Source organism: Electrona antarctica (genome assembly GCF_951216825.1).
Source record: "Electrona antarctica genome assembly, chromosome: 13".
Classification (NCBI taxonomy): Eukaryota; Metazoa; Chordata; class Actinopteri; order Myctophiformes; family Myctophidae; genus Electrona; species Electrona antarctica.
Window position 1 is genome coordinate 49,102,440 of NC_136794.1, and position 19,074 is coordinate 49,121,513.

The following is a 19,074-nucleotide window of genomic DNA, read 5'->3' on the forward strand; positions in this document are numbered from 1 at the left end:
AAATCTTAAAAAAACCCTTAAAAAGTACGTAATTTATTCTAATTGTTATTTCAATTTACGAGCTGCGTTCGCTTCCCGCGTTCGCGCATGTTACTTGTTTGTACTTGTATTGTCAGTATATTTTAGTCTTAGTCTTAGTCATCATAGCTTAGTTTTCATTTCGTTTTCGGCAGTGCTAGTCGACGAATTAGAATTAGTTTTAGTTGACAAAATCAACACTGGTAATCATCATAATGGATTTGTGTCGTTTAGCCCTTGGCACATACAGTATGCCTTTCATATGCCTGCTAGGTTTACAGATTTTTAGGGAAAGTTCACCCACAAAACACAATTCTATCGATTACTCACCCCATGGGGGAGACTTGAAGTCATGGATATTTTTTCCTAAGCCAATAATATGATGACTAGCAGTGGTGGTGTTAGCATTATGTTATGCTTTAGCTATTGAAAAATAGCAGATAGCTTGTAGGTCTGCTATTTTTGAAAAATCGAAGAACCACTGACATAGAAACATAGCTTTTTCAGAAAACTGTCAGGATTTAGAAGACATTTTTAGAATCTGATCTCAGGTCAAAATGGGTTGAAGCCTAGAAGCTGTGTACTGTAGAAGCTGTGTACTGTTCACCCAGTAGTTGGTCTCTGTGTCAAACACTCTGATGGTGTTGTAGTACTACTGACCCCCCCAGCACCCAAATACAAACATCTTTGTCCCGATGATGGTAGCAGAGTGACGGCATGAAACAGGAGGTGGAGTTCCTCTGGTGTTAATTAAACCATTTTGGGCGGGAACCCCTTTTGGTGTTAGCATTATGATATGCTTTAGCTATTTTTGAAAAATCGAAGAACGACTGACATAGAAACATAGCTTTTTCAGAAAACTGTCTGGATTTAGGTCAAAATGGGTTAAAGTCCAGACCATTGTGCAACTTGTAGATGTCATTATGGCGTCCAGTCTGGGTTACTCCTCCATGGATAAAGACGACCTTCTCCAACACACAGGCTGAGTGGTAGCTCAAAAAAGGAAAGAAAAAAGGACTCAAAACTTCACAATTTGTTGATTTTAACATTTTTTTGAGGGGCGCTAGCTCCTCCTATATTCAGCTATTAGTGTCGATTTTCATCTTACACAAACATTAAATTCCCATTGACGTCATATGTGTCTGAGCAACGATGATAAGACCGCCGCTCACTTCACACGGGTGTGATTTTTCAAACAAGCAAAACGAACTGTGTAGGCTGTAGGGTGTAAGGATCTAGGGTGTAGGCTGTAGGGTGTAAGGAGCACTTGACTTCACCCACTATCAAACCTCATCTCATAGAACTGGTCCTAATAAGATGGAACCATCTCTGCCTACTAATGAGTCCTGGCATCATCAGTAGCAGGTTTGGTCATTTCAAACATTTAATTGGTGCAACAACACCATGGGGCTTCTCTATTTCAGCACATTAACTTTCCAGGAAGAGAAAGGCTGTCGTTTCTATTAGCTTAAAACACTTTTCGCCAAGCAGGGACTGAACCCCCAATCCAACCCTTGATGCTGAGTGCCAAGCAGGGACTGATCCCTAATCCAACCCTTGATGCTGAGTGCCAAGCAGGGACTGACCCCTAATCCAACCCTTGATGCTGAGTGCCAAGCAGGGACTGACCCCCCAATCCAACCCTTGATGCTGAGTGCCAAGCAGGGACGAAAAATCGTCGACTACCTTTTTTCACTGATGAAAACTAAATGGAAAATAAATGAAAACTAAGCTATTTTGACATAGGCCTCACTCACACCTTTCGATCTAGCATAAAACATTGATGCATGCTTGTTGTATGAATGTTGTGAGTGTCATGGCCGCCCCAATGCATTTCCAATGGAAGTCACATGGTTTTTGGACTACATTTTGGACTACAAGCTGTTGTATGGCTTTCGGCTGTGTTTCGACTGCCCCCCTCCCCCTCATACAACACAAATGTTGTGTCAAACCATGTGACTCCCATTGGAAATGCATTGGGTCAAGCTGTGTCACACCCTTTGTATACAACAAGCATACATCAGTCTGTTGCGATCGTGTGAGTGAGGCCTAAAACTAAGCTAAATGTATTGACAACAGATAGTGAAGTGTTAGGAATGGACTAGTGGACAAGAGATCTGGTATGAGTCATTTTACGCTTGGTTGCGCTGCGCTGCGACGCGTTGTGAGCTTGTGGATCGTCTATTTTCAGCAAGTGTAAAAACATCCATTACGACGGCATCAAGGCCCACCAAAATACATTTTAGTCGACTAAATCAACTGTAGATTTAGTCGACTAAAGTCTTATGATATTTAGTCGACTAAAACTAGACTAACACTAAAACATTCCAGCTGAAAATGTGACTAAAATCAAAATTTGCTGCCAAAAACAACACTGGTGTCGGTGATGTTGTGCCGTAAGCCAGTGCAGTACCCACTTTTTACCACTAGATGTCAGGCTTCACACACGGGTATAATGGAGTAGCAAATAGACCAATTATTTGTTTACAAACATTGGGACTGGGCCACCGGTGACTGTTTCATGTAATCAATTCCCAACAGATCTCCAAACCTGTTGTTTTGGGGAGCGCTGGCTTCAGTCCATTCAACCTCCTCTTGTGAGTTGGCTAGTGAGATGCACCCTAGGAGACATTTATACTTCAACGCGCAACAGTATTGCGCACAGAGAACTGCTGATATACAAGCGCACATCGCATCACAGATGCGACTGTTGTGAGCGTAGAGGTCTGCGTGCGCGACACCATCGCGGTGGCGAAGCATAAATTATACTTGATGGGCTGCAGGTGCTCGTGCAGCCGTGGACAAACAGGCACTGCTGCCGTTATCATGAGCGCACCTCCCGTTCTTATGACAGCAACTGGAGGTGTGGTTTTGAATTGCTATTATTGTTCAAACACAACAGAAACCAAGGACTATATATTTCAAGGGCGAGAGATCACAATAAAAATCCTGTCATGTTTCAATCAAATTCACACTTTTGAATAACCCTTGTTTGATCAGTTTTAGTTCTAGACAGACAGACCGACAGACAGACAGACAGACAGACAGACAGACTCACACACAGCCAACCAATGAGTTAATCCGTGAACTCACCAGCATCTGTTCCTCTGTTCACAGAGGAATACTAATTGAAATACTACAAATTTCCAACGTTGTCGATTCATTCATTTCCCAGGGGGCTTCAGGACAACCAGGCTCACCAGGTCCTTCAGGGGAGGGTGGACTAGCCGGCTTGCCTGGACCAATGGGACCAGTCGGCGCAGCTGGGCTCCCGGGCCCGCCCGGGCCCGGAGGCGTTGGCTTTGTAAGTGTTTGAAATGAGCATTCGGGTGACACACAGGGGTGAAAGTACTGTACACCACCGTACCATGTAGAGATTTGCAGAGTGTCTACACACAAACACAATTGATGGTGTTAATTAAATCACCTTATGTAGCGTTGAGTTGGAACATAAACCTGCACCTTATGTAGCGTTGAGTTGGAACATAAACCTGCACCTTATGTAGCGTTGAGTTGGAACATAAACCTGCACCTTATGTAGGGTTGAGTTGGAACATAAACCTGCACCTTATGTAGGGTTGAGTTGGAACATAAACCTGCACCTTATGTAGGGTTGAGTTGGAACATAAACCTGCACCTTATGTAGGGTTGAGTTGGAACATAAACCTGCACCTTATGTAGGGTTGAGTTGGAACATAAACCTGCACCTTATGTAGCGTTGAGTTGGAACATAAACCTGCACCTTATGTAGCGTTGAGTTGGAACATAAACCTGCACCTTATGTAGCGTTGAGTTGGAACATAAACCTGCACCTTATGTAGCGTTGAGTTGGAACATAAACCTGCACCTTATGCAGCGTTGAGTTGGAACATAAACCTGCACCTTATGTAGGGTTGAGTTGGAACATAAACCTGCACCTTATGTAGGGTTGAGTTGGAACATAAACCTGCACCTTATGTAGGGTTGAGTTGGAACATAAACCTGCACCTTATGTAGGGTTGAGTTGGAACATAAACCTGCACCTTATGTAGGGTTGAGTTGGAACATAAACCTGCACCTTATGTAGGGTTGAGTTGGAACATAAACCTGCACCTTATGTAGCGTTGAGTTGGAACATAAACCTGCACCTTATGTAGCGTTGAGTTGGAACATAAACCTGCACCTTATGTAGCGTTGAGTTGGAACATAAACCTGCACCTTATGTAGGGTTGAGTTGGAACATAAACCTGCACCTTATGTAGGGTTGAGTTGGAACATAAACCTGCACCTTATGTAGGGTTGAGTTGGAACATAAACCTGCACCTTATGTAGCGTTGAGTTGGAACATAAACCTGCACCTTATGTAGCGTTGAGTTGGAACATAAACCTGCACCTTATGTAGCGTTGAGTTGGAACATAAACCTGCACCTTATGTAGCGTTGAGTTGGAACATAAACCTGCACCTTATGTAGCGTTGAGTTGGAACATAAACCTGCACCTTATGTAGGGTTGAGTTGGAACATAAACCTGCACCTTATGCAGCGTTGAGTTGGAACATAAACCTGCACCTTATGTAGGGTTGAGTTGGAACATAAACCTGCACCTTATGTAGCGTTGAGTTGGAACATAAACCTGCACCTTATGTAGGGTTGAGTTGGAACATAAACCTGCACCTTATGTAGCGTTGAGTTGGAACATAAACCTGCACCTTATGTAGCGTTGAGTTGGAACATAAACCTGCACCTTATGTAGGGTTGAGTTGGAACATAAACCTGCACCTTATGTAGGGTTGAGTTGGAACATAAACCTGCACCTTATGTAGGGTTGAGTTGGAACATAAACCTGCACCTTATGTAGGGTTGAGTTGGAACATAAACCTGCACCTTATGTAGCGTTGAGTTGGAACATAAACCTGCACCTTATGTAGCGTTGAGTTGGAACATAAACCTGCACCTTATGTAGGGTTGAGTTGGAACATAAACCTGCACCTTATGTAGGGTTGAGTTGGAACATAAACCTGCACCTTATGTAGGGTTGAGTTGGAACATAAACCTGTACCTTATGTAGCGTTGAGTTGGAACATAAACCTGCACCTTATGTAGGGTTGAGTTGGAACATAAACCTGCACCTTATGTAGGGTTGAGTTGGAACATAAACCTGCACCTTATGTAGCGTTGAGTTGGAACATAAACCTGCACCTTATGTAGGGTTGAGTTGGAACATAAACCTGCACCTTATGTAGCGTTGAGTTGGAACATAAACCTGCACCTTATGTAGCGTTGAGTTGGAACATAAACCTGCACATTATGTAGCGTTGAGTTGGAACATAAACCTGCACCTTATGTAGCGTTGAGTTGGAACATAAACATGCACCTTATGTAGCGTTGAGTTGGAACATAAACCTGCACCTTATGTAGCGTTGAGTTGGAACATAAACCTGCACACACTCAGTCCACTACAACTACCGTGGATGATTGTTTGGTGTTTACAAAGAAAGCTTAATGTCAAAAAACAAAGGTTAAATGCTGTATAGGCCTGTATAGGACTAGTATCCCCTCCTTCACTCCGTGACAAATGTCTTGCCAACGTGGTTTAAGCCTTAACCTCCACCAGGATGTGTTGATGGCACTAGTTCAACAGGTGATGTCATTGATTCAACCCGTGGTTGTGGATTGTTTGCAGGACGACATGGAGGGCGGCTCTGGTGGCGGACCCTCCAACGGGCTTCCTGGCATCAGAGGACCCGAGGGAGTACAGGTTAGTTATCTCTCATTAATGTTGGTGTCCTTTAGCGGGGGTCCCTCTAAAGCAGTGGTACCTGAGGGGTACCAGGGGTACCTGAGGGAGTACAGGTTAGTTATCTCTCATTAATGTTGGTGTCCTTTAGCGGGGGTCCCTCTAAAGCAGTGGTCCAGGGACCCCCAGGGGGACCTGAGGGAGTTCCAGGGGGTCCCCAGCTAAATGATAGTTTGGAACCAAATGGACCCTTATGGTTCTGTAACTCAGAGAGTGTACAAATGGAACCAAATGGGTTGGGTCCATTTGGTTCCATTTGTACACTCAGAGTTACATTAACATTGATTTTACAATATAAACTGGGGGTCCCAGAGATATAAATGCCATGAAATGGGGGGTCCGTAGCCTAATGCATGTCAAACTGGGGGGTCCTTGAAATTAAACTGGTTGAGAATCACTGCTAGAGCCTCTCATGGGGGTCCCTGGCTAATTAGTATCTTATCGCTGCTTGCAGCTATATTTCTCATTATTTTTGTGTTATTCACACATCGTTCTGTTAACTTGAGCTAGGCCAAGAATGTCAGAGCAACAAACCCACCTTATTGTGGTACATTGTGGCAAATAATCAAATGAATGTTGAGGGTATTTATTCATTTACAGTATTTGTTTTTTGAGTGGTGCAACCACTCCAAGGAACAGCAGTGTCCGTGTTCAAGTTTGTGTGTGACTATGTGACCAGTACCAATGAGCACCAAAAGTGGCGCTGTTGTGCCAGAAACAGAGAGAGAGAGATCGTGTTAGAACCAATAGGAAATCTTGGAACGATACAGAGAAGAAATTGGAACGATACAAATTGGAACGATACAGAGAAGAAATTGGAACGATACAAATTGGAACGATACAGAGAACTAATAGGAACTGAAATTGGAACGATACAAATTGGAACGATACAAATTGGAACGATACAGAGAACCAATAGAGGGGAGTTGCACCACTCGGTTCACACGGGTTTGATTTTTTTCTTTTCTTTCAGGGTCGTCCTGGTTCTCCTGGCCTGACGGTAAGCACAGTAATTGGTCCTGGTAATTGCCTTCCCGTTGCTTGACCTTAGAATCCGAAAAGTAAAAGCTGAAAACATCAATACAAACAATTTTTTTTGACAAAATTGCATTCATTAATCACTTTTACCCAAGCTGGTTGATCACAGGAATCATTTCTCTAGTTCCATCTTTGAAACAGCAGAGAGTTCAGGGGAAAATAAAGTAGATGATTGTTTCCCTCAGTCTACACCAAATCTAAACCCATCTACCCTCAGTCTACACCAAATCTAAACCCATCTACCCTCAGTCTACACCAAATCTAAACCCATCTACCCTCAGTCTACACCAAATCTAAACCCATCTACCCTCAGTCTACACCAAATCTAAACCCATCTACCCTCAGTCTACACCAGATCTAAACCCGTCTACAAGTGAACTTGTAGTGTGAGCTTGGAGAGTGACCTATGATGTCATGCCCAGGTTACTAGGCCTAATAAATAGGGATGTCCCGATACACTTTTTTCGCTTCCGATCCCGATACCTCAATTTCTGTGTTAACCGATACTGAATACCGATACCAGTGTCGTGATCTCATGTTGTGTTTATAGCTATCTATCTATATATCTCATGTTGTGTTTATAGCTATCTATCTATATATCTCGTGTTGCGTTTATAGCAGTTTAGGCAACTCCAAAGCAAACTCCACAAGTCCCAACATTTTATTTACCTGCCATAGTGTCAACCCCTTTACCCCTGTGTCGGATCGGTGGTTAGACCGGCATATTTGCTGATACCGATATGACAAATAAGGGCCGATCCGATACCTTTCCCGATACCGATACAGTATCGGGACATATCTACTAATAAATATGCTGTATCCCAGTATCGGCACCTTATCCTGGTTAATTGTCTGTGTCAGTTTGCTCATGCGTGTGGAGAGGGAAAGTAAAAGCCACTTTTCCGTGTGAAAATGCACGAAAATGCGTATGCACGAGGCGCATGCACCTTAGAGTATATATGAATAGAGACGGCACCCGAGTTCTCCTCCCATTCACTTGCATTAAGTTGCTCAAAAGCGCATGAGGCGATTTCACTGTGCATTCTGGGTAGGAACAGAGTGCATTCTGGGATGGATTGGGCCCAAACACATGAACGTGCTGCCGCTGACTATCATTGCAGGCATTCAGCGTTCACGTGTCATCGTGAACGTGCACAATGATAGTCAACGGACCAGCGCGTTCATGTGTTTGGGCCCACGCTGCAATATCAAATTCGGCCACTATGTCCATTTCGCCTCAGGGTTTCATCCGGGTGCCGTCTCTATTCATATATACTCTAAGGCGTGCACGCATATTTTGCGGCGCGCACCCCCTACTAAACGTTCAGCCCCATCTACTGTAAATATCTTCCCGCGGCCATTAGATAACCATCTACAGGGAATAGAAAATGTATCATTTGCGCTCATAAGGCCCACATTTAATTTTCATCTCTGTTCTGAGGATTCAAATCCTTCCCATGAGACCTTTTAGACTCATAGTTTCACAATAGAGGGTATGCAGATGCACAGAGTGAGTTTAACATTGTTTAACCCATTTTGGGCGGGAACCCCTTTGGTGTTTTAAGCATTACGTTATGCTTTAGCTATTGAAAAATAGCAGATCTACAAGCTCATAGCGCACCACGAGTGGCACGCTACGAGCTTGTAGGTCTGCTCTTTTTGAAAAGTCGTGAAAATGTGGCGCAAATCTTTGAATATAATATAATAAGATATTGGCTTCTGGGGGGGTCCCTGGAACTACATATTTTGAGATGGGGGTCCGTGGCCCAATAGAGATAATTCTGGGGGTCCTTCCTTGGCATGAAAAAGGTTGAGCACCACTGACATAGAAACATGGGTTTTTCAGAAAAAATTTAGGATTTAGAAGCCTTTTTTTTTAATCGACCTCAGTCCAAAATGGGTTAATGCAATCAGACTTTTCTGTTTGGATGTCAATGCCAGGAAGTAGATTTTTGCCACTCAGTAGGTGTTTCCCACATTGTCATCATCATGATGATAACATGATGATGATGTCACTCGCATACCCTCTATATAACTTCCTTGTATGTTGAACCAAAGTCTTTGGGATGATGTCTGAGCGTTTCACTCTGTTTCAATCTCCCCACTAAATGAGACGTGTATGTTTTGATGTGTGCTGCAGGGCCGGGCCGGTTTACCTGGCATCCCGGGTCAGAAGGGCAGCGACGGACCTCAAGGAAGAGACGGTAGACCAGGACTGGACGGCTTCCCTGGACCACATGTACGTCGTCTGCACCTGCTTTACTCGCATTACTTAACCCATTTTAGGCGGGAACCCCTTTTGGTGTTAGCATTATGTTATGCTTTAGCTATTGAAAAATAGCAGATCTACAGGCTCGTAGCGCGCCACCGAGTGGCGCGCTACGAGCTTGTAGGTCTGCTATTTTTGAAAAATCGAAGAACGACTGACATAGAAACATAGCTTTTTCTGAAAACTGTCAGGATGTAGAAGACATTTTTAGAATCTGATCTCAGGTCAAAATGGGTTCAAGCAATTTACCGTAGCAATCTTTTTAAATGGAGGATAAGCCCTTCACATAAGAAAGCTCCCAAAGATCACATGCTCATGAATAAAAATTAAAAAAGACTGTAGCTGTTTTCAGTGGATAAGAGGTGGGTTTTAAAATATATAAATTATTATAGCACTGGATACTTTGGTCGCTTGTATTGTCTCTTTCATTTCCCAGATGATGAAGGCAGAGGTTATGGATTTTAACGTCTTGTTCTTAGAATACGCTGTGGGTTTTGAACCTCATTCATGGAGAGTGGGATTCCTTTGGTTGGTTTTAATTTCAATGTGGGAGGAGGGAGGGTGGTGTCCGTCGCCTTTTGTTTGGAATTCAATGGAACTTTAACCGTTTTTCATCTCACTGTAGGGAGCAAAGGGCCCGGGAGGTGACAAGGGTGAGAGGGTGAGTATTGTTCTTCAAGTCTGAATTAAATGAACATTTCAATCGCATTCACCAAAAAAGCAATCGAAACATTATGAGGCTGTTGAGTGCTGAAATTAATGACCAAGCCATGCAACCTGGCATCTGCAATTACTCTATGTCGTAGACTAGAGTCTACGATACATTTTAAACACTGACAAAATCTATACTTAATATCATGGTGTAGACTAGAGTATAAATTCCTTCAACTTTGTTTAGTTATTTATCTTGTTTTCCTCATATCTGGTTCCAGGGTGATGCAGGTCGAGATGGCACTGGTCAGACTGGGCTTCCAGGACCACCTGGACCTCCAGGACAGATCGTCTACCAGAGTGGTGTAAGTCACACAAAGACAAACAATAACCAATATTTATAATTATACAACAGGTTGTTTCGAGGGAAGCAATCTGATTGGTTGAAACATCCATCTAGACGTGCTTCAAACCAGCATCCTTGAACGGCTAGTCAGAACAAAGACTTCAGCTGCTCTCTGTTCTTCCAGAGCGCAGCAAACTCGGTGGCTAGGCTAGCTAGTTTCTTGGGACATTTGTGGTCGTAGTGACTACATCTGTCATTAAAGAAATATATGTTTTTTGTAAGGGTAACTGTTGTATAATTGCAATATTACACTCGAGGGGGTGGTTTAACGTCATGAATGCACTTCTGCGTTGCTTTCACAACCTTTTGGTCATTGTTGGCCTTCATCAGGTGACCTCGTTTTGGTCATTGTTGGCCTTCATCAGGTGACCTCGTTTTGGTCATTGTTGGCCTTCATCAGGTGACCTCGTTTTGGTCATTGTTGGCCTTCATCAGGTGACCTCGTTTTGGTCATTGTTGGCCTTCATCAGGTGACCTCGTTTTGGTCATTGTTGGCCTTCATCAGGTGACCTCGTTTTGGTCATTGTTGGCCTTCATCAGGTGACCTCGTTTTGGTCATTGTTGGCCTTCATCAGGTGACCTCGTTTTGGTCATTGTTGGCCTTCATCAGGTGACCTCGTTTTGGTCATTGTTGGCCTTCATCAGGTGACCTCGTTTTGGTCATTGTTGGCCTTCATCAGGTGACCTCGTTTTGGTCATTGTTGGCCTTCATCAGGTGACCTCGTTTTGGTCATTGTTGGCCTTCATCAGGTGACCTCGTTTTGGTCATTGTTGGCCTTCATCAGGTGACCTCGTTTTGGTCATTGTTGGCCTTCATCAGGTGACCTCGTTTTGGTCATTGTTGGCCTTCATCAGGTGACCTCGTACAGATTATTTGTTTTGGTCATTGTTGGCCTTCATCAGGTGACCTCGTACAGATTATTTTTGGAATGGAAAATGTCTCCTGCTCAGAACGTCTCATCCACTACTGTTCTGTTGATTTGTTACTTTTTAAAACTATTTATATTCAAGTAAAGATCTAACAAAAACTAAGTCCACAACAGTTTTTCTTTTGTATTTTTTTTTATTCTTTATTTATAATGTATATGCATATATATGCATATATATGCATATATGTTTTGGAAGATCGTGTATGAGAGTCTACTTTCTCTTTGCTTTGTTTATTTTATTAAAAGCACCAAAAGAGGATTCCCTATAAATATGAGCCAAAGGCTTTTTGGCGTCATTGTTTTGTTTAGTGAGAGTAATACCAACACTTCTCAGTGTTAGCTGAGTTCATATACTAACTACATACTTCCATACTCAATTTCTGTAAAGATTTTTTTGCAGTCGCTCAGGGGTAGAGTGGCTGGATGGTAACCGCAAGGTTGCCAGTTCGAACCCTGTGGGCTCCCCCAGAGCTAGTGTCAAAGTGTCCTTGAACAAGACACTGAACCCCTAATTGCTCCCGATGTGCTGGTTGGTGCCTTGCATGGTTTCCTCCGCCATCGGTGTGTGAATGGGTGTGTGAATGTGTGTGTGAATGTGTGTGTGAATGGGTGAATGTAATGCACAATCTATGTAAAGTGCCTTGGATAAAGGCGCTATATAAATGCACCATTTACCATTTTTGTTTTTGAAATGGGAAACCAAAGGTGCTTCTGCCAGCTGTGGAGCTGACAGGGCTGTGGGGCTGTGGGTGGGGCTGACAGGGCTGTGGGGCTGTGGGGCTGACAGGGCTGTGGGTGCAGAGCTGTGGGGCTGTGGGTGGGGCTGACAGGGCTGTGCAGAGCTGCAGAGCTGTGGGGCTGTGGGTGGAGCTGTATGTGCAGAGCTGCCACTGTCCAATTTATAATTGGGAGTTTTCAGTCTTTGATTAATGTCCTCTGTGTCCCTGCAGCACGACGGCGTTGTTGGGAATGCTGGGCCTCAGGTGGGTGTCGAGAAGTTCACACGCCTTTAACACCCCCGTACTCCAATAACTGTATAAATATTACCTTTAACACCCCCGTACTCCAATAACTGTATAAATATTACCTTTAACACCCCCGTACTCAAATAACTGTATAAATATTACCTTTAACACCCCCGTACTCCAATAACTGTATAAATATTACCTTTAACACCCCCGTACTCCAATAACTGTATAAATATTACCTTTAACACCCCCGTACTCCAATAACTGTATAAATATTACCTTTAACACCCCCGTACTCCAATAACTGTATAAATATTACCTTTAACACCCCCGTACTCAAATAACTGTATAAATATTACCTTTAACACCCCCGTACTCCAATAACTGTATAAATATTACCTTTAACACCCCCGTACTCAAATAACTGTATAAATATTACCTTTAACACCCCCGTACTCCAATAACTGTATAAATATTACCGGGGAACCATTTCTACATTTAAATATAAGTCATTAGGGTTATGGTTGATTTATGCCTGTGGTTGTTGTGCGTGCTGTATCTACACAGACTGTTCTGGGGGGTTTTCTAGAAGCCCTTGTGGGTTATATCAGGGGTTCTCAACGTTTTTGGCCGGGGACCCCCGGAAATGCTTTGGCAATGTCTCAGGACCCCCGCCCCGCCCCCTCCCGACCCCCAATATAAATTGACTGCTACAATAACCTTAATAATAGAGACAATACAGCTGAAATCAGATATAATCATTAGGGAAGGTGTGCATGTACTATATGTACTATATGTAAACTCTTCATTTCTACTTTTCAGTAATTCAGTTGCAAAAAAAAAAAAAACATTATTTTTTCTTCTTTTTTTAAAATAATTTGGGGACCCCCAAAAATAATTTGGTGACCCCCCCCCCCCCCCCCCGAGGTGTCGCAACCCACGGGTTGAGAACCCCTGGGTTACATGAACGCTTTGATGATGGTGTGGTTGGTGGTATTATTGAATGCAATGCACAGACACAAGTACAGCTGCCAGCAGAGATCAATCTATTGAGCAGATCCACACACAGATCTGCTGCAATAAAACAGAGAATATTGCCTCTTTTTGCCCGAGGATACTTTGCCAAAGAATTCTGAGAAAGACTGCATCATATATTATATCAGTGGTTCCCAAAGTTGGGTCCGGGGACCCCTAGGGGTACTTGAGGGAGTTCCAGGGGGTCCCTAGCTCAATTAGAGATAGTTAGGAACCAAATGGACCCTTATGGGTCCATTTGGTTCCATTTGTACTCTCAGAGTTAAATTAACAGTGATTTTACAATATAAATTGGGGTACCAGAGATAGAAATGCCATTAAATCGCGGGTCCGAAGCATAATGCATGTGAAACTGGGGCGTCCTTGAAATTAATATGTTTCAGAATCACTGCTAGAGCCGTAAAAATCCTCCCATATCGGGGTCACTGGCATATGTTTTCAAATGGGGGGGACCCCCCATTTGGCCTAATAAATGTTGATTTGGGGGTCCTTGACACGAAAAGGTTTGGGAACCAATGTATTATATGACAAGATAACTCTTTCATTTTGCTTTCTGCTTTCCAGGGAGGCCCCGGTACTCCAGGCCAGGCTGGATTCCCTGTAAGTCTGAATCCCTTTTGCTAAACCGTCCGCTGCACAGTAAAGTCCTGAGAGTGTACAAATGGAACCAAATGGACCCGTATAGGCTAAACCCATTTGGTTCCATTATTTTGTGCCCTCACAGAGTTAAAATGATTACATTGACACTGTGGATTTAACAGTTTATTTGAACCATGTTTTAGACAATTCATATCTATTGTTCTACCAATAATAACAATACGTATTTGACATGTCCTGTCAGGGCCCGATTGGACCAAAAGGTGATAGTGGAGAAACGGGTCCACCAGGCTATGGATTCAAGGTAATAACTTAATTAACTTGCATTTCGTTGCTGTCGGGACGAAACCTCATAACTCCATTTTTGAGGGTTTAGATTTTTTTTTTTGGTGGCATAAATCAGTGCTATTGAACACCCTTATGTCTGTGTGTTGTTTCATAAATCAGTGCTATTGAACACCCTTTACGTCTGTGTGTTGTTTCATAAATCAGTGCTATTGAACACCCTTTACGTCTGTGTGTTGTTTCATAAATCAGTGCTATTGAACACCCTTTACGTCTGTGTGTTGTTTCATAAATCAGTGCTATTGAACACCCTTTACGTCTGTGTGTTGTTTCATAAATCAGTGCTATTGAACACCCTTTACGTCTGTGTGTTGTTTCATAAATCAGTGCTATTGAACACCCTTTACGTCTGTGTGTTGTTTCGAAAATATTGAACCAATGGAATGGAGAATTTTGGAGTTATGAGGTTTCCTCCCGACAGCAGAGATTTGACATTTCTTTTCGTTTGGCACAATAATACTGATACACACTATTACACCTGTAACAGTGTGAGGTGACAGTATAAAGTTCTGATTCTGGTGTGGTGTTTCAGGGTGATAAGGGCGAGCCGGGCCAGATTGTTGGACCTGATGGAAACCACCTGCAGCTGGGAGGCCTCGTGGGTCAGAAGGTAAGAGCACCTCCCTTTATCGACTGTAATCGAGCTGTTGTGATGTTATCTCATGCACTTGTCACCTCGCTTGTAAGGAATTCTTTATACAACTGTTTCTGAAAATGTTATGAATTTCAATGCTACACTGATACCTTGAACTGTCATCCTGTTTTATTGTTCTATGTGTAAAAAGCAAGGCTTTTGCACACCTACAGGCGACAGGTGTGTAGGAGAGGGTACGGTGCCCAAAAATGAAAAAGGAACAAACATCAAAACTCTTTATGTTAAAGATATCCTGATGAAGGATGCATAGGCCGAAACGTTGCTGTTTCCCTAAATAAAAGTTGGTCACTGCATTTGAAGACAGTGTGCGGGTGTTTGTTCCTTTTTCATTGTTGTGTTTTATGTGATTCATGTTACCTGCCTGTGTTGTGCAAACCGCTCCTCGAGGACAAAAAAATAAATTAACCTGAACTTACTGTACACGCACGCATGCACACATGCAGTAAAGTCACTGGAAGTGTAAAAAATGGCGTTATAATTATGTCTGAATGTTACTGTTATGTTAATCTTGCATTCTTTATTGCTTACTGTGTCTAAATCATTCATATCAGTTCACTAATGCACATTAATAACCTCTCTATGTAGGGAGACAGAGGACCGAATGGACCTGTTGGACCCACCGTAAGTTCTACTATTCATTTAAGAAACAAAGAAACAAGCTTACAACCTTGTTGTAAGCTTGTTTATTTGGCTATTATGTAATAATTTTGACAGGCCTAATTTGCAGACTCTATTTTTCTACTTGTTTATTGTTTGAGTTCTGACCTGGTTCTGTTTTCTGGTCTCTATAGGGTCACTACGGGCCTCCTGGTATTAAAGGAGAATTTGGAATGCCTGGGAGACCTGTAAGTACTCTTTTGACTGATGTATTGAAGACTGAAAACATATGTGGATACCATCACGTTGCTGTCTCAATGTACTCTGCGAACTTTGAAATTAAGCCTAATTCATAGCTATTTATCATGACAAACCAGTGCAGTAGTTTTATTGCGTCCCTTAACTATAAACTTCGTTTTGGGATGCAAATCTTGAACTGTGATTACTCTCTGAACTGTTTAGTATGGGTATACTGGTGGGGTACAGTGGGATACTGGTGGAATATTGTGGCTATAAAAAGTGTGCCCTGACAGAAACAGGTTGCAGGAACAGTATTAGTATTATGTTGGGATGCAGAGAAGCATTGATGAAAGTGTTGTCCCTTCAGGGTCGTCCTGGAGTCAATGGATACAAGGGAGAGAAAGGAGACGGAAGCTCTGGAACAGGCTATAGTTACCCTGTAAGTATCAATGCCTTACCTCTGTGGAAAACACAGGCTATAGTTACCCTGTAAGTATCAATGCCTTACCTCTGTGGAAAACACAGGCTATAGTTACTCTGTAAGTATCAATGCCTTACCTCTGTGGAAACACAGGCTAGAGTTACCCTGTAAGTATCAATGCCTTACCTCTGTGGAAACACAGGCTAGAGTTACCCTGTAAGTATCAATGCCTTACCTCTGGCACAGGCTATAGTTACTCTGTAAGTATCAATGCCTTACCTCTGGCACAGGCTATAGTTACCCTGTAAGTATCAAGGCCTTACCTCTGGCACAGGCTATAGTTACCCTGTAAGTATCAAGGCCTTACCTCTGGCACAGGCTATAGTTACCCTGTAAGTATCAATGCCTTACCTCTGGCACAGGCTATAGTTACCCTGTAAGTATCAATGCCTTACCTCTGGCACAGGCTATAGTTACCCTGTAAGTATCAATGCCTTAATTACCTCTGTGGAAAACACAGGCTATAGTTACCCTGTAAGTATCAATGCCTTACCTCTGTGGAAACACAGGCTATAGTTACCCTGTAAGTATCAATGCCTTACCTCTGTGGAAAACACAGGCTATAGTTACCCTGTAAGTATCAATGCCTTAATTACCTCTGTGGAAAACACAGGCTATAGTTACCCTGTAAGTATCAATGCCTTACCTCTGTGGAAAACACAGGCTATAGTTACCCTGTAAGTATCAATGCCTTACCTCTGGCACAGGCTATAGTTACCCTGTAAGTATCAATGCCTTACCTCTGTGGAAAACACAGGCTATAGTTACCCTGTAAGTATCAATGCCTTACCTCTGTGGAAAACACAGGCTATAGTTACCCTGTAAGTATCAATGCCTTACCTCTGTGGAAAACACAGGCTATAGTTACCCTGTAAGTATCAATGCCTTACCTCTGTGGAAAACACAGGCTATAGTTACCCTGTAAGTATCAATGCCTTACCTCTGTGGAAACACAGGCTATAGTTACCCTGTAAGTATCAATGCCTTACCTCTGGCACAGGCTATAGTTACCCTGTAAGTATCAATGCCTTACCTCTGTGGCTCACAGGCTATAGTTACCCTGTAAGTATCAATGCCTTACCTCTGTGGAGAACACAGGCTATAGTTACCCTGTAAGTATCAATGCCTTAATTACCTCTGTGGAGAACACAGGCTATAGTTACCCTGTAAGTATCAATGCCTTACCTCTGTGGAAAACACAGGCTATAGTTACCCTGTAAGTATCAATGCCTTACCTCTGTGGAGAACACAGGCTATAGTTACCCTGTAAGTATCAATGCCTTACCTCTGTGGAAAACACAGGCTATAGTTACGCTGTAAGTATCAATGCCTTACCTCTGGCACAGGCTATAGTTACCCTGTAAGTATCAATGCCTTACCTCTGTGGAAAACACAGGCTATAGTTACCCTGTAAGTATCAATGCCTTACCTCTGTGGAAACACAGGCTATAGTTACCCTGTAAGTATCAATGCCTTACCTCTGTGGAAAACACAGGCTATAGTTACCCTGTAAGTATCAATGCCTTACCTCTGTGGAAAACACAGGCTATAGTTACCCTGTAAGTATCAATGCCTTATACCTCTGTGGACACAGGCTATAGTTACCCTGTAAGTATCAATGCCTTATACCTCTGTGGAAATGTAACATGTTAAACACTCGCCCGGGGTTATTTAATCCATTAAATCATAGCGCCCGGCGATTTATAGTAGCGGAGCACTTTTACCGACGGACCGGATGTTATCCCGGATGTGGATGTAGCAGCTAAATGTAGCCAAAACACTCTAGAGCCGATCGACAACAACGGGAGGTATGATTAAATCTAACGCGACTAGCTACGGGACCGCGGTGGGCCGTCTATCACATGATCTTTGCTTAGAATTGGACGGGATGATTTAGATCAAGAGTTATTAACGTTTTAAGATTTTCGGCCTCGTCGGCAAAACAGGGGGGGGGGGGACATTTTGGATGATTACGTTACTGTTACGCAACAGGTGCTCCTATAGGCTGTGGAGCGATGCGGTCGGCTTTGATATCAATAACCTCCGTCTTTTTGATAAAACTTCGTCCTGGGCGCTGGGCGTTAAATTGAAAGGACGGTGAACTTCGTCCTGGGCGATCGGGGTGTTAAGAAATAAAAGGCATTATATTGCGTTGTTCCTTCAATGCCAGCAGGCAATTTTGTAACACAATGTGTGAGTTGTTAAAATCGTGAATTATAAGTATTAACTATAATAGTCGAACCATTCATTCCGGTATTTTATCAACCTCACTCATTTCCTCAAAGCTGTATTTAGATTAAAAAGACATTATGCAGTAAAAACATCTGTTAATTCATGCATTAGTAACTAGTCAAATGAAATGATTTGTAGGTGTGATAAATAGTGAATGACTGTCTGTGTCGCCACTTCTAGGGACCCGCAGGTCCACCTGGGCCACCCGGACCACCTGGACCAGCTGTCCCCATCGATCGCTTCAATGTGAGTACTTTGATTGATTGATTGATTGATTGATTGATTGATTGATTGATTAGTTGATTAGACAGAAATGTTAAACAGCAGCAGTCAAACACTTAGGGCTCAATTTTCGTCACCGCTAAACCTCTTATCCCTAAACCTCTTTGCCTTTTTTTTTTTTTACTATTTTGAAAAACATTTTTGAATAGTTCAACTAGCCAATCTACATTGACACGTTGTGAGCTTGTAGACTGGCCATTTTAACTATTCAAAAATGTTTTGCAAAATGGTAAAAAAAAAAGGCAAAGACGTTTAGGGATAAGGGGTTTAGCGGTGACGAAAATGGAGCCCTTTGTCTAAAAGGGATAGCACAAAAAGAAAATGTTTCCATTTAGCCCATTTTGACCTGAGATCAGATTCTATAAATGTCTTCTACATCCTGACAGTTTTCTGAAAAAGCTATGTTTCTATGTCAGTGGTGCTATGAGCTTGTAGATCTGCTATTTTTCAATAGCTAAAGCACAACATAATGCTAACACCAAAAGGGGTTCCCGCCCAAAATGGGTCAGGCCATGGCCTACACACGATGTAGTCATAGACTAATTGCACTTGAAAT

The 19,074-nt window shown here is 42.7% G+C and overlaps 1 protein-coding gene across 2 annotated transcripts in view; it reads left to right on the top strand.

Annotated features, from left to right (window-relative positions):
• Positions 1 to 19,074, top strand: part of col18a1a (collagen type XVIII alpha 1 chain a) — a 137,098-nt gene that overhangs the window by 102,866 nt on the left and 15,158 nt on the right. For both annotated transcript variants that reach the window (XM_079519196.1, XM_079519195.1), the window contains 14 exons: positions 3,194 to 3,322; positions 5,680 to 5,754; positions 6,767 to 6,793; positions 8,972 to 9,070; positions 9,726 to 9,761; positions 10,033 to 10,116; positions 12,037 to 12,069; positions 13,654 to 13,689; positions 13,931 to 13,990; positions 14,564 to 14,641; positions 15,272 to 15,307; positions 15,478 to 15,531; positions 15,891 to 15,962; positions 18,417 to 18,482. In XM_079519196.1, coding sequence (XP_079375322.1) covers positions 3,194 to 3,322; positions 5,680 to 5,754; positions 6,767 to 6,793; positions 8,972 to 9,070; positions 9,726 to 9,761; positions 10,033 to 10,116; positions 12,037 to 12,069; positions 13,654 to 13,689; positions 13,931 to 13,990; positions 14,564 to 14,641; positions 15,272 to 15,307; positions 15,478 to 15,531; positions 15,891 to 15,962; positions 18,417 to 18,482 — 885 coding nt within the window. The remainder of the gene's footprint in view (positions 1 to 3,193; positions 3,323 to 5,679; positions 5,755 to 6,766; positions 6,794 to 8,971; positions 9,071 to 9,725; positions 9,762 to 10,032; positions 10,117 to 12,036; positions 12,070 to 13,653; positions 13,690 to 13,930; positions 13,991 to 14,563; positions 14,642 to 15,271; positions 15,308 to 15,477; positions 15,532 to 15,890; positions 15,963 to 18,416; positions 18,483 to 19,074) is intronic.